The following is a 15,351-nucleotide window of genomic DNA, read 5'->3' as shown; positions in this document are numbered from 1 at the left end:
ACCAAGACGATGACATATTTCTCTCCTTCTATGTAACTACGACATCTGGCTAACGAAAATCGATTCCCATGCAGGTTATTTTTGAAACACGGAATCAATTTTCCTCAAAAGCATGGAATTCGTGCATTTCTAAACGTACCTATATCGTACAAAAGGTACATTTCATATATTAGGAAAATCGATCGTTACAGTTCAATATTGTAACTCTGTTTCTAATTCACGTTTGGCACGTTAAAGAATATTTTGTCTATTGCAATGCACCGCTTAAAACATAGTTGCGATGACAGCGGCACGTGTCATGGCGAGTGTGTTGTTATAAACGAAAGTCGTGTGCTGTGAATCGTACGTAAAATCGAAAGCTGTCAATTACAATATTCAAGATGAGGGAAGAGACAGTATTAAGTTTAAAGTGGCATAGTTTTCCGTCGCATTTGGCAGTTTCCCTCGATACATGTTACGAGAAGCAACAGTTTGTAGATCTTTCTTTAGTATGTAAAGACGGAACGATTTTAAAATGTCACAAAATGGTATTGGCCAACTCGAGCTCGTTCTTTCGTCGCCTGCTCGTCGCCAACGATCATCCTCATCCTATGATTATTCTTCACGATATCGAAGCGGATGATCTCAAGACTATCGTCAATTTCATGTACTGCGGTGAAATACAAGTGGTTCAAAGTGAGGTTAGAAGGCTGTTGAAATTGGCCGAAATTTTGGAAGTCACCGGACTACGGCATATTCAAACTTCCGTTTTGGTAGGAGAATCGAACAACGCGTCTCATGATACGTCCAGGAAAACGACCACGGTATCTCGCTTAAAAATCGAAGAAACGAAATGTCTACCTACCAAAACAGTACCTGATCATGATCCTAATAGTAATAAACCACAAAATAAGACGGCCAGTCAATCGACAAAGTTGCCTTCGTCTACTCATCTTCATAAAAGCAGAAATAAAATCCCGCTGGACACTACCAAAAAAAGTGAAGAGGGTAATATTAATTTATTAAGTCAACGTTTAGATACAGGGCGCTCTGGAATCAGTATTGTAGACATTAACGACATGCCAAGTACCAGTAGAGGAATTACCAACCCACCACCTCAAAAAAGAAAAGAGCCTTCTGAACCTGTCATTAGTTGGCCTCATGTTCTGTCTGCTATATCGAAGGATAAATCTTTGCCTTTGAAAAAATTATGTATTATGGACGAAGTTGAAATTACAGCTGGAAAACCACCTACGAGTAGTCAAGAGTTTCAGAGAAATGAACCTTTAGACAAAAGGAAACAAAGGACTAGTTCAGAAAGCAACAAATCTATGAAGTATGCGGTTTATATAAAAGATGAAGTAGATATATTTGAAATGGAAGAAGACGCGGATATGGACCCTCTTGAAGTCGAAGAAATTGACAATGAAAATTCGGAGACACTCATGGGATCGTCCCAAATGTTTCCTGTTACGAATGTGGAACAGACATATTATAACGCAGGGGCGCTTTCTGAATTTCCCCCAAGAAAGGGATCCAACGGTTAATAGATAAAAAAAATGTTTTAAATTATTAATATATGTTGCTTTGAAGATAACACTTAGAGACTGAATAAAACTTTTTGTGATTATAAATACTTGTTTAAAAAAGAATCTGCAAAATTTCAATATATATATATATATATAAATTAACCATAGTTCACTACTTCACTTACTTATCACTTTCTTACATGATCTTGTTCATTTTCTAATAAATCAATTGAATATAAATGTTTCATACTTATTTAACACTTGAACCACTCAGCACATAATTCATGCTACTACGTTACATGTTTCTATGGAAACCTTGTGTATCCAGTTGTCCTCGCGTTTTGGTTAGCTCGATCTTGTCCAATTATTTTTATTGAAAAGTATTTAAAGTATGGATCAGATAATAGATCATAATAAGCTCGGTGAAAAGATAGCAGAAGGTGAACAAATTATGGACAACTTAATGGTAGATAAACATGTAACTGAGGAAGAATTTCAGAACTTTATGCGTCGCGTTACCGAAGTCGGTAAGCATTATCTCCTTTTTCAATTACGAACGTAATCTTCAATTTATTAAATTTCAAGAAAAAGTTGTGAAAAAGTTGGCGTCTGCCGATCCTGAAGAACAGAAGCACGGAGAAATATTGGCCGATGAAATTTTGGGAAACCGGTTGGAAAAAGATATATGCGAGGATACCGAGTTAAAAATAAGAATTAATCGTACAGTGATTAACAAATGTTCGGTCAATGAAAATTCAACTCAGGAACAAATGTGTAGAGGTAGCAAGTAATGATCCTTGTGTTTTACATTCCCAGACTAATCGAAGGTTTCTTTATATAGAAGCGTTTATGAAAAGCGTGGAGAAAGATGCGAAAGAAAGAGCAGAGAACCGGAAAATTAGAAACGAACGAGCGGAAACGTTGAAAACAATCGGTAATGGAGCATTTAAGGAGAAGAACTACGAAAAAGCGGTAACATACTATAGTAAAGCACTCGAGCAACGAAAAGATTCGACCGTGTTATGGAATAATAGGGCTCTATCGTATATTCAGCTTGGATTATTCGAAAGAGCTTTAGCCGACTGCGAATGGGCGCTAAAAGTTAATAATACAAACTTGAAAGCCCTCTTAAATAGCGCAAAGTGTTATAAACAACTTGGAGACGAAATCAAATATAAAGAATACATTCAGTTAGCAAAAGAAAGAAATCCACACTTCAACAAATTTATTAATGGTATACTTCATATTTTTTACATTGGAAACATTTCTATTTAAAATTAACCTTTTTACTTGTAACCTTTCTTTTTTTTTTTCACAGAATTTGAAGAAAGTATGGACATGCGCGTTAATTATCAAGCCTGATCTAGTAATAGCATTTGATAGTAAACAATAGAAATATTTCTTGTATAGCGTGAATATTTCTTTTGTAATAACCTAAAATGCATTTGACCGGTATCAAGATGGATCTATTTTTGTTGCATAACCTTCTTTAATCTCTGAGAGAGATCTAGGTTCATGCAGAAAGACTGTACATTCAATTCCCTGAAAAAAGTTATTACTGGAATTGTTTGAAACTATTATATTTTATAATACAAATACTTATACCTGCATACGTGCTGCTCTAACAAATCCCTCATTCGCAGATACTGTAATGCTTTTCATATCTTCGCCTGTTGCAAAAACTAATCTAGATCTATCTTTAATTTTACCACCCAAATTAAGCTTCTCCATTATTCTGCCTGTTGGTATATCCTTAACAATCTGAACTTTACTAAGTAGTTCTTTTGCCCTAAGAGTCTCTCTGGGTCCACCGATAACATCTATAATGTTCATAAAATTTTCATAAGCAGTTTGACAGACAATTAGTTTCTTTCCTTTAAACAAATCCTCTAAAATAGGTTTCACTGGACGTTCTCTCTCCATTTCTGCTTGTTGCGTGAGTAAAGGTTCCCGATAAATAAAACGATCGTATCCATTGGTCATGTTTGTCACGTACGCTAATAAAGTTGACACATCCAAGTTGAGAATATTTATTTCAGTTTTAAGGAAAGATGTATTTAACGTATCTAAATCTGAATCTATGTTCTTTTTATATTCATCCAAAGGCTCCTCGGTAGATTCTAACGAATACATCCATGTGGAAAATCTGTCCTCGCTATCTACCTCCGGAAGAATAAACCATGAATATCATTTTTTAGTTAATGGTGTGAAACATATTCATGCATGTACCGTATTAAGAAAACATTAATACCGTGTACATCTATATTTTTTACATCTTCACACTGCATTTTATCCCCTTCAACGATTATTCCCATGCGTTCCAAACGTGTAGCTAATGGAATTTCTATACCATAAGCAAAGTGGAATACGATATCGGGTGGCCTATACAAATGTGGATAGCACTTTGCGCATCGCAAGTAACTCATTGCTTGGTCAAGCACAGACTTTTGCCCGTATTCTCCATTACCCATTGAAATCATAGTGAGAGCTCTAGCATTTCTAGCAATAACTTTTATCCATGACGCACCACCGTTGCATACAATATCTACTTCTAAGCGTGACTTCTGATACTTAAAGGGTTTCATAACATTGGTAGGTTCATTAGCACAGAAGAGTCGTGCTACAATTGCGTTCAAATGAATCAAATTTGTACTCTGTAGATGTTCTTTCTTTACGTTCCCTGTAGATTGTACCTTTATTGAGAATAGCATATAATTATAATCCTGATTCTTTTAACTTAAAAAGTATGTAACCACCTTGCATATTTATAATCAACGAGATTAGAAGAAACAGATACAATGAAATATTTTACAGATTGCCCGATTATAGATACGTATGATCGCTACTCAACCTCGTGAAGGAAATATATGTATACGGTGGAACTGTTATCGTAATTTCAAGGAGACATACCTTTTCTAAAAACTTAATTTCTTGTTGAATTTTTCGTATAAGTTTTTCAATCCCGTCAATCTTTCCCACAAGTTTCAGCCTGTCTATCGTGGCTTTGCCACTCTCTATTTTTTCCTCGATGCATGTTAAAAGCTCAGCCTTTTCCTCCATCCTCCCGGATTAAGCGATTTTCGACAAGTTGGCCATGAAAAATTCTATTTTCTGTGGTAATTCTAATAATTTTGGATAGTCCACGATCGACGAACGTAGTGTTAGCAGCCATCTTGCATCACAGTTCAATATCGCGTAATGTCGTCGGGTCGCTTGTCAAACTCGTCTATTAACCTCACAAACTTTTGTATTTCACCGAATAATTGACAGTCAAACATAATACATGAATCGTAATGATACCATGTTCCAGCGAATCGTGCGAAATGTAAAACTACAGACAGGAAACTAATTCGCGAGTGCAGAGCGAACGAAAACAAGGCTCCTTATCGCGCCGTAATTATCGCGCGCCGTCAAGTTTTCTCTGACAATAATAGAGAAATATCGCGGTATTTACGCTGCAAAATGTCTAGCGCGAAGATCATCGAAAATCCAGAAATACCGGGTGAGTTTCTATTTGTAGGAAAGAATTTCTCTCATTGATTCACGTTGTAGAAACATATGCCCTAGTGAATCTAGTGTACCGAAAATATGCAAACACGTAAATGTCCCGGACACGTCGATCATTGAAAATACATAAAACGTTCGTCACGTTGTCATTGTTGTATTTATGACAAGATATTTTTTATGAATGGTAGAGTGTCGCTGCAAACACAAACGTACGCCACCTAATGCAACAGCTTCTATTACAAACAACCGGATGTGACTTTTGATATGTCTATATCAGTCAATTATCAAAACAATTATTCAAAGCATGCACGTATTGCACTCTATATCTGGCACGTGAAATAAAAAGATGCGTTGGCTGTAGAGTACTGTAGGTGTGCTTACTATCAAACTTTCATTCGGCGTTTCACTGTCGAAATCAGCTGACGGTTTAAAGTATGAAATAACGGACACATACGTGTATATATACCGATGCAACAGTGCGGTGATACATCTCTGTCGTTTTCGTAGGAAAACGCATAATTTATGAATGAAATTGAAATTTATCGACAGATCGTAATTAATTAAATAGCGATACAGATGTAAATGGATTACGTTACGTGGAATGTAGTATCCGTAACAATGTATATAAACACTCTGTTACCATTTAAGCGTATGTAGCATGATACGATCGTTGGTATTTTATGAACATTGTATCGAGCGTTATTACCGCGTTATGGGTTTCGTTCCTTACGCGCGATACTAATTTTTTCATCAAATTTAACAAATACGTTACTCCCGTTATCTCGATAGCGGAAAAGTTAATCGTAGATGCCAAAGCAGATTATTCGAACGCGAGGTGTAGAGTGGATATTATAGCAGCGTGTAGTCGATAAGCGAAATACGCTCACTGCCGTTTGTAACAGCTCGGGAAATGTATCTTGCATGTTACAAATAAAAATGACCGATATTACGGGTTACGTTCGCCGACTTATTCGAAATTAGCAAAATTAGTCAGAGCATTGCGCGCGATTAAATCCGATCTTGGAGCAAATTACGTTGATACGCATCTCTTCGGGTTTTATTATTTTATTTTTACGGTATATTTTATCCGCGGATTTTTATACATGGCTCGGAGGCGCTTAAACGGCCCGGTCATTTTATTAGCGAGATAAATCGAACGGTTAACGAAAAATTCTTTGGCATGCGCGTTTTATGTACCATTTACCAAAATTGCTGTGGTAATTGAATAAAATATTTTCCGTTCGTGCATGATACAGGATTAGAATGTTTTCTGCCGCCGCCTCCACCGCCACCGCCGCCTCCGCCTCCAGTTACAACGTCGAAAAGCAACAACTTGGCAATTACGACGGAGCAACAACAACCTGTGACAACAGAATCGACGACGACCGGTTTATCGACTAACGAAACAGCGGGAAATCTAACAACGATTCAAGCAGCAACCACGTCGTTTCCAAGCCTGCCTGTGCCAACAGCGTATATCATGCATCCGGCGATGCAACCACAAACACCTGGACAGCCAACTACACCCTGGTGGGTACCGACGGATTCCGATACATCGGACCTGTATGCACGGTGGTATGACACGACCTACAAAGCGGCAGCTGCGGCAGTCGTATCGCCGACGATACAAGTTTGCAACAAGACCAAAAACAAGTATTACAAACGCAAGAACGAGTTCATCGATCCCGCGGTAGACGCAGGTAATTGTTTGCGACACGTGATAACAAGTGAAACAAATAGGATATATTTGTTTCATGAAAAAAGTTCAACCGGCCTGTAGAATACCGCATAAATCGTTATGCGCGTCAAATTATCATTGGAGAAATCCGATTGCAGATTCTTACGGTGTTTTAGCTAATTAAAGATTGATTTATGTTTCTATTTCGTAGAGAAAGTTGCAAGCGCCCAGAGGGAACTGGCAGCACTAATGAAACCGCTGAAATGCGATCTGTGCAATGCAGTTGTAAGGCTCGATTACTTTATCCGATAAAAATACACGCGCGACTCTGTTGAATATCGTGTCGTTGTTTGACTAGCACGTATTTAAGTAAATACGGGAGCGAATATAGGTTGCTTAAAAATGTACGGTTTCAGATGAACTCCGCGTTACAAGCAAAGTTACATTACGATGGAAAGCCGCATCAGAAGAAGGTGTCTATGTTTTTGAATCAGAGTGTAAAGAAACAAAAGACCGAAGACGGCCAAGTCAGTAGTACGACCACCGATTGGCAAAACTATTGTGATGTAAGCAGATGAAAAGTACATCGTCGTTGGCGGAATGGAAAATAACAGGTAAATCGCGATTGAACGCTGTTACACGAGCGAAACGTGTTTGATTTGCAGATTTGTAAGACGTGGTTCACGTCGCAAACGGATGCGACGCAACACTACGCTGGTAAAAAACATATTAGAGCAGCGAACGGCGGACGTCGTGCGAGGTACAGAGATGTATACTTGTCTCAAATTATTCTTAGAAAGATAGCTGTGTCAGCCGAGATCGTCATACCAGAGCGTTGAATTCTACAGGCCGTCGAAGAAGTCGCAAAATCAAAATCAGTACAGTCAAATAGATCCCAGCGGCCGATTCGGAATGGCTTTTCAGACGGAAGTGCAATCTACACCGGCACAGCCGGTAGTACCTGACGGTACCAATGCGGTACCTGCACCAGCAACGGCCTCCATCTACACACCGCCACCTTATCCAACGCCGTTGCGTTGCGATCTCTGCGGTGTTTCGGCAAATCGACAGGACCAATTAGAAACGCACAAACGCGGTGCCAGGCACTTGAGAATGCTCAGATTGAACGGATTGCCCGTTCCCGAGCCTGGTAACTATTTTATTTCTACACATGTATCCCGTTCGTAAGCGTTAGGACAGCACGTTCAGTTTGCACGAGCCACGATAATACATAATAACGGTAGTTAACCGAAGTAATAATTCTCGAAGATTTCGACGATATCCTAGCGATTGTTCAAGTTCGCGCACGCTTGCGTCTTAAAACTTACGAGCGGGGCAATACGTTCGTTCGTATCACGACAATGTTTATCGTATGAATGTTTTTAGCTGCCGAGAACGAGGCGACACCGGCTACTCCTGGACCTATAGATTATTCCATTTACCGAACACCATCAGGTAGGGATACCTTCTCGAACGTTTGAACGATAACCAGCCAAATCGCTCAGCAAACTGTTTCGTTTGCAGGCCAGTATTATTGTGCACCGTGCAATCTGTCGTTGAACTCCGAGAGTACGTTTGCTCAGCACGTGGAGAGCAAAAAACATAAAAATCAGTCGAACCCAAAGTCTCCGTCTAATGCTGTAGTGGTGTCGAAGAAAGCTAGATTCAAGAAGAAATAAGACCACGGGCGCATCGTGCACGTGCACGGTCGGTGCACGCTACTTCCTTGTCTGTCCATTGTTTTCGCTGAAACTTTTCTCTCATTTTTCGGTTACGCAGATGTATTGTGGTTGTATCGCAAGCAACGTGCAGCGATCTGTGCCTAATAATAAGAAATAAAACTCTTGTTCGATATAGGGTCTAGCGGCGAGACTTTCGAGGAAGTCAGTAACCTCTGAGTCTTCCAACGTCACCGCGAGACTAACGAAAATTACGAATTAATGCGAAGCTAGATCCGATCGTCGCGCCACTGATGAGAAAGATAAGTCTGTTAGTCTGTTAATCGGTGTTTTAAATTAAATACCGATTAACTGTAAATTCGATTTTCAGTAAGCCGAACGGTTATTTAGACGGCAGCTCGTTAACCGTCTCGGAGGTTGCGCGACTAATCGCCCACATTTATTCAATTACGAAACCATTAGCTCGAACGCTCCCCGCCGTTCAATTCGCGAAATCGCGCGCGCTCGTACGGACGCGCGTTTGTCGCGTCCAAGTGAAATTTATGCGTCGTTCACTGCCGACCTTCCACAGAATTTATGACCGAGCGAACGAGCCATACCGAACCCTCCTCTATTAATTACCTCCTAAGACACGTATGACGGATCAACGTTTTCAGCCTGTTTTTACTGTCACTTCCCCGCGACAAATATATCTTTTGACAGCAGTGACCAAATAAAAATGTCGTTGTAAAGCATGAATCAACGTGCAAGAAACCCTGGAGCTACATTCATGATACCCAAAAATGGCAACAAGACACGTAAAAGCTGCGTCTTTTGGAAAGAAGCACGAATTAGTCGTCGCCGTTAGTAGTATCGCTAAAAGGGAGGAATTCTTCATAAAAATTTCACAGACTATCGCTTACCCAGCTCGAAGCTATCGAAAGAAGGCGAAAACTTTAGACAGCCTGGATCTTTAGACAGCGTGTTGAAAATTCCTCCGAGATCGTCTGCCTTTTGTTTCCACAAGGAGAATACCATTCCGCTGATTTTTCTTTTTTTTTTTTTTTTTTAACAAATACACGATAATTCGATCATCTAACTATTTCCCCCCGACCCTTCTTCTTGTCTTTCCGTCAGGCAGCTTCGGCTGCTGTTATTCCAGCGACGTGTAGAGATTAGGATCGTCCACGCACGGACTTGTAGATCGTTGGTTTATACCTGCGCATCGGATTTTTATGACCGCTGGTTCCACGTTTACCGTGTCTCTTTCGTTTTTTGTTCCTCGCTGCGTTCTCCCACTCTACGACATCACCGAAATCCCTTTTCCATCTTCTCGTCTGTCGTACACGTACCTACTACACCCGCTGCTATTTCTTTCGACTCTCGTGTTTACGATGGGAGAACCGAGATGTTGATTTTATGCAGCCTGGTAGCGTACGAGTGGTAGTGGAGACGCGGAGAATTTCCAGCGGAGACGAAGAACGGAAGTGAATTCGCAAGACAATCATAAAGGTAATACTGGTACACAATAAGAACGAGGGACGGAAATCGATTTGTCACGCGATCAGGTGTAATGCGCGTAAAAACTTATTAATCACCGAGCGTTCGCGTAGAAATTCGATAAATTCCTGCCGATGACTGGAGAGAATTTCTGAGAACCTGAAAGCGGTGTGAGTCGGTCTTCCTCTGAAATTGCCGGCACTGACGCGTCGGGATCGTCCAATAAACGAGAGCAAACGATCCAACCTCGTACAAGCTCGGCCAAAGATAAAAAAAGAAAGAATTTCACGACTATATCGAACGGGTTGTCTTCGATTCGAATATGATTCACCCTACGCGATAAATTCCCCTATGACGAAAATATATCTAACACGCCGAGGCTCGTACACGAGGCCTATATGGAATAAGGCTCATGACCGCTGATTATGCAACTATTCACGCAGAAATCCTCTTCCGTAATCGCGTGGACCCACGTTATTAACAGGAGATATCGAGCGAAAGATCGTCTCGGATAATGAACATCGACGAACACAGATGTAAATGCTTTGAACCGACGAACGACGAGTAAATTTATGGCCCGGAGGCATTCACCTTAAAAAAAGACACGGACGTTTCGACGAAGAGTCGATATTGCACGCGCGTCGATTAGAATTTCTAATACTTGACGCAACGTGGATCACACGGTCCTAAAACCTACGATGAGTTGAAAATGATTCTCTGTTAATCCTTATAGTTGAACCGAAACGCGATTCCAACGAACGATTCCGACAAGTCCGTGGCTGGAGGCAGCGGTCACGGATTTTCTTTACACGCGAACCTTCATTTCTAATTCCGCAAACGAACGGCTAACTTTGTTAACACGAGAAACGGTACCGGTGCCAAGCAAGAGCAGCCGCTCCTTTGTCTCGCTGAATCCATTGTTCCATCTGAGAGTAATGAATTGGTAAAAAACAGCTCGGAGAGGCAGCAGGCGAACCGAGAATGCAAGGATTTCTTTTCTGTCCCGTTCGCCAGCCCTCGAACAAATTCGTACAATTATTTCTCGATTAGGCGAGATCGTTGCCCACTGCCAGTGGAACAAGGCCAGATTGCCGGCCTGTATTACAGACGAGTAGGAGAAAAACGACGCGTGTGCTTCGCAACGCGAGCCGCCTAATCGCGGAAATTTCGCAGGACGGCACACCCGCTTTAATAAGACGTTTTTGCGAATCAGCCTGTGGAAAGAGTTACCTCGGTGACGGGACGAAGACAGAGGAACGCGAGACGGGACGAAAAGAAAGGAAAGGGAATAAAAAGTGTGTTCCCGGGCGCATCTCGGTGGGGCTGACCTTGCAAGTCTTCACGGGCCACCAATGTAGACCGACAAGAAAATAGAAAATCGTGCTCCTAAATGCGGGCGGTGTGATGTCATGCGGAAATAGCCGCCCGTCTATGCTCTCTGCTCTCTGCCGCCGCGACAGAGAAAGGCGAACAGGGAATCTTGATCGGTCGACCGATTACCTCCTCGTCACTGAGCTTCCAACGAGCCGATAGACAGTTTTGCCTTTGCAATCCGCCAACGAAAGTTCGTTTGCGAACAATCCCAATCATTTTCCACTCGATTTTGCCCTACGCTTTTAACCCTCTTATCCTTCTATCAGTCACCAATAATTCCTATCGTTCATGGCCGCGCGATTCATATTACGAATATTCTTCAAATATTCTCAGAATTTTGAAAAGTATACGATTGGTTCAAGAACTGAATAAAAAAGAGAAAAAAAAAACAATTCTGCTAACGCGATCAATCGACCACATAATAAACATTAAACGCGTTTAATAGTGGTAAAACGCGTAAAAAGATAATCTTCGTATCTAGTAGAAAATTAATATACACCATACGAGCAGTGCTTCGAACGATTCCATTAAACATCGAGGCTTTCTCGCACGATTGATAATTAACCACTTATCTTTGTGTCAAACTGTACCAATATCGTCGCGATACTCGGAACTCGTTACGATGCTAAAGAAGTTTCAAAGTGTTTTGTACGGCACATAATCATAAAAAAATACTTCTGCCAGTCACTTGGTACGATAGAAACAGCTACGTACATACATATGTATCAGGAATATGCTAGTGTGCATAGGCGCAGGAAATGACGAGGAGGAGAAAAAAATGATCGCACTTACCACTAAAAATCGTACGTCCAGATTCACGTTCAACAAACTCTCGCAGTCGTCATCCAATTCTGGGAAAATCGATGAGATAACGATTGCCCTGGCGATGGTTTCTCTTCTCGGGTACGACGCTGCGCTCCCGCGTAATATTTCGTCGTATTGAATAACGCGTCGATTATCAGCGACCGTGAAAACACTATTACACGCTCTATATCTCGCGATTAAACGCTTTGCACGAAGGAACGATCTTTCAAAAAACGGTTTCACATACTTCGTAAGTAGATTTCAAAACGAAATCACGAACCACTCCGTTCGAGTCTTTCGCGGTTTTCGATGTCTCAATAAAAGTAATTCGATATAGATTTGGGGAATTCTATATGAAAATATATCGCACACTAACGGTATGTATAACATGTATGTACAAGAGTCTGTCGTTTCACTAATTTCAATTCGGTAACGAAGAAAATTGTCAGCGACGCACCGATCGGTGACGAACGCGATCGCGACGATGAAAGTTGCAATAAATTACCCATAATTCATTTTTACTCGATCACGTGGTTTCAAATTGCAAGAAATTACCCAGTTTGCATCGCGTTGGGTCACGTGACGAAAAAAAGATACGTTCGTAGTTGATTTTCGGAAGATTGGCGGATTCGTCGTTCGACGTAATTGATCTAGGAATTTGCACATAATCAGGTAAAAATTCGTAAATAATCAAGCATCGTGTTTCGTTTATAAGAATAGATGATTTATTTTATCGAAAGCTCGTACGCATGAATATAGTGTCTATACGAATAAAGATAATTATATCATTTTTTACGATTTTGAAATCGTATAGGTTGGCAAGGATAGAAGATGTATGGCTTCTGTGTACGATGAGAGAGAAGCCCGATTTTCAAGTTCTCGAAGAAAGGAAGAAACAAAGGGACAAAGGTGTGCGAAGTAAATTTTAAACGATATTTCGTGGCGGTCGTCGTCAACTAAAGTCACCAGGAATTCAAGTGCGGAACTTTGCGGATGTGTATGAGAACGCCCGCTGTCATACCGCCGGCACGATTGCGCATGCGCCTGGCTTACACTTGACGGGCTCAAAAAATCAATGACCCCACTCAGTCGTGGGTCCGTTTGCATCTTTCTCTCAACGAGCTAGGAAGACCGGGAATAAAATCAGAAATCGGTTCGAGGAAACGCGCTGAACGTCGATGATCGCAGAATCTAGCGGGCAACTGTGACGAAAATTTCAGGTAGGAGTGGGAAAGAAGCGATGGAGGAAAATGGACGGTAAGGGTGCAGCCCCGGTGGCGGCGCTGGTGTATACCGGCCGAATAGCGGTTCGGTGAAACCAGCCGAGCGACCTCGTCTCGTTTCGGCTCGCCGCGTTAGTTCGTGTTCTCTCGCAGCACACGACGGACGTATACTATTCCGCGACGGGTCTCGTGTTCTCTACTCAAGGGAGAAAAAAAAGCTAAACTGTTATACGCTACCGAATCAGCGTGGAACACGTAATTCAGTGATTTACGTGTAAACGAAAAAACTGTGTCGCAAGTTGAGAAAGAGAGCGGAACGCGTGTCTCGCGAGAACGACACACGAGGTCGTAAGTGCTTCGACCGGCGATAAAGTTTCGTTGTGACTTGTGTAAGGAAAGAAAAAAAAAAAAAAAAAAGGAGAAAAGTGGTGAACCAAAGGAATGTGCGAATATATATCGTTCGCGTCGTGTATAACAGTACCAGGCACGGTTTAACGGCGAGAAAAAGTCCGGTAATCGGATCGATTTTAGGTAGAACGCGGTTCGGTGAATTGTCAGGGGAGAGTATATACCTCTACCATCGTAGCCGTCGTCGCGGTGCACCGTCCATCCACCTTTCGCGTTGCCGCGAGTGCACGGGATAAAATGGCGCTTGCTTTCGTCCGTATACCTCTATCGACCATGACAAACGATTTAACGACGGAATCGCGTCGACGCCAGTCACGACGTTTTTGAGCAGCCGAACGTTTCGCGGCATTGCTTCCCCTCTTCGCCCCACCCTCTTGCCCCGTTTCGATCGTTTTAACGCCTTTTTCTCTACGAATCGAAGCGCTAACGTCACCGCCAGCCACGGGATCGCGATTCGAGGAAGACGACAATTTACAACGAAGGAAGAAACAATCTCGTACACCCGCGGCGTCCTTGGACTGGAATTTCGAAAACAACGAGCGTCGAGCGACACTCCTCGTTCGTGTTACGGTAAGTAAAAACAAGGCTTCGCATTAATTTACAAAATCCTCGCCGACCGTTGTAAACACGTCGATACATAAACGCGTAATAGCGTTATACATTTCGAAATCGAAAGCAGCTTATCCCCGGAATAGAAGATAAGTTTACAATCTAGTGGCGAGCTGCAATTCGTGTCGCGATAAATCCCGGTTCGACGCTACTCAGCGCCGAGAGAAATGTTCGTTTTCCGTTTGTTATCCGCCACTTACGACACCAGATATTAACGATCGCAGTGAAAGGCATTGATTCGTTGAACCTCAGAATGCTGTGTCAGCAGCGTAGATTCCATTCGAACAGGTTTGCCATTTGATTCGCGTTACCTTCCCCGACGCAAGAAATAGCAGACAGCGAGACCGATCTACAATAGCGATTCAAGTCCGGTTACGAGGAGAGAAATTTTTTTTCCCTTGAAATCTCGATTTTTGGAGGTTTTTTTCGGCAGAAAGTGCACAGCGTGTATCAACGATTCCATAATTATGCAAATAAATGTTGAAAGGGTTTTGGGGGTCGCGGGGCCTATTTGAAAGTCTGAGTGACACGCACGCACATACGAAGCTAGCTAATGTGTACATAGGTAACGCGTGTGTGCACAGTCGACTGAGTACACACGCGCTTTCGCACGCGCCTAAACGTGCCAAACGCGGTTCGCCCGTACGCGCGGCCAACATACATGTACTACTCGGAAAATGACAGGCCATCGGTGAGCCGGTATGTTTGAGCTCGCCTCCTCGTGCAAATATTTTGCGCGGGCAAACATTGGTCATGACGGATCATGCGCCCTCCTAGAAGGTAGACGGGAAGAAGGTGCTTTGCGTCCACTAAACAACGGGATATCGTGCCGACTTTTGCGTAATGTCACGGACAAAGAACCACCGATGGGTCACACTAGAGATCCAAGAATCGTAAATTACCGCGTTAACATAGACGAGAAGTCAAGATACAGATCTTCGTAGTACATCTTTTACCGTATCGATTCCATCTTGTCGCGTAAGTTTAGATGTTTTAGATTACTAAAAAGATAAATTCACGTTACCGAAAGATCTCTCGATCGAGCTATCGCAAACGGAACTTTTACGAGGGTAGCTGGTTCG

General features: G+C 41.9%; 5 protein-coding genes across 18 annotated transcripts in view; 4 read left to right on the top strand and 1 right to left on the bottom strand.

Annotated features, from left to right (window-relative positions):
* Positions 1-380: 380 nt before the first annotated feature.
* LOC117155556 (uncharacterized) lies at positions 381-1,748 on the top strand. Its single transcript, XM_033331653.2, has one exon. It carries the CDS (start codon positions 381-383, stop codon positions 1,524-1,526), a length of 1,146 nt encoding a protein of 381 aa, XP_033187544.2. The 3' UTR covers positions 1,527-1,748.
* Positions 1,749-1,874: 126 nt separating this feature from the next.
* LOC117155557 (tetratricopeptide repeat protein 12) lies at positions 1,875-2,958 on the top strand. Its single transcript, XM_033331656.2, has 4 exons — positions 1,875-2,035; positions 2,094-2,288; positions 2,350-2,742; positions 2,827-2,958. Exons 1-4 carry the CDS (start codon positions 1,900-1,902, stop codon positions 2,868-2,870), a joined length of 768 nt encoding a protein of 255 aa, XP_033187547.1. The 5' UTR covers positions 1,875-1,899; the 3' UTR covers positions 2,871-2,958.
* LOC117155555 (UPF0415 protein C7orf25 homolog) lies at positions 2,719-4,568 on the bottom strand. Its single transcript, XM_033331652.2, has 4 exons — positions 4,419-4,568; positions 3,760-4,201; positions 3,114-3,667; positions 2,719-3,050 (listed from the first exon to the last, which is right to left on the bottom strand). Exons 1-4 carry the CDS (start codon positions 4,566-4,568, stop codon positions 2,964-2,966), a joined length of 1,233 nt encoding a protein of 410 aa, XP_033187543.2. The 3' UTR covers positions 2,719-2,963.
* A 311-nt stretch (positions 4,569-4,879) lies between these two features.
* On the top strand, positions 4,880-9,110 carry LOC117155554 (zinc finger protein 346). The gene is made up of 8 exons (XM_033331651.2): positions 4,880-5,010; positions 6,272-6,715; positions 6,905-6,978; positions 7,110-7,259; positions 7,359-7,453; positions 7,542-7,843; positions 8,080-8,148; positions 8,218-9,110. Exons 1-8 carry the CDS (start codon positions 4,971-4,973, stop codon positions 8,370-8,372), a joined length of 1,329 nt encoding a protein of 442 aa, XP_033187542.1. The 5' UTR covers positions 4,880-4,970; the 3' UTR covers positions 8,373-9,110.
* Positions 9,111-13,314: 4,204 nt separating this feature from the next.
* Positions 13,315-15,351, top strand: part of Eph (Eph receptor tyrosine kinase) — a 94,693-nt gene continuing 92,656 nt past the window's right edge. For 4 of the 14 annotated variants that reach the window (XM_076623267.1, XM_076623265.1, XM_076623268.1 and 1 more), the window contains exon 1: positions 13,315-14,230. The gene's annotated coding sequence lies outside the window, so the exon portion shown is untranslated. The remainder of the gene's footprint in view (positions 14,231-15,351) is intronic. The other 10 variants (XM_076623270.1, XM_076623273.1, XM_076623266.1 and 7 more) reach the window with 5 other exon arrangements.

Source organism: Bombus vancouverensis, chromosome 12 (genome assembly GCF_051014615.1).
Source record: "Bombus vancouverensis nearcticus chromosome 12, iyBomVanc1_principal, whole genome shotgun sequence".
Lineage (NCBI taxonomy): Eukaryota > Metazoa > Arthropoda > Insecta > Hymenoptera > Apidae > Bombus > Bombus vancouverensis.
This window is presented reverse-complemented; position numbering and strand designations above follow the sequence as displayed.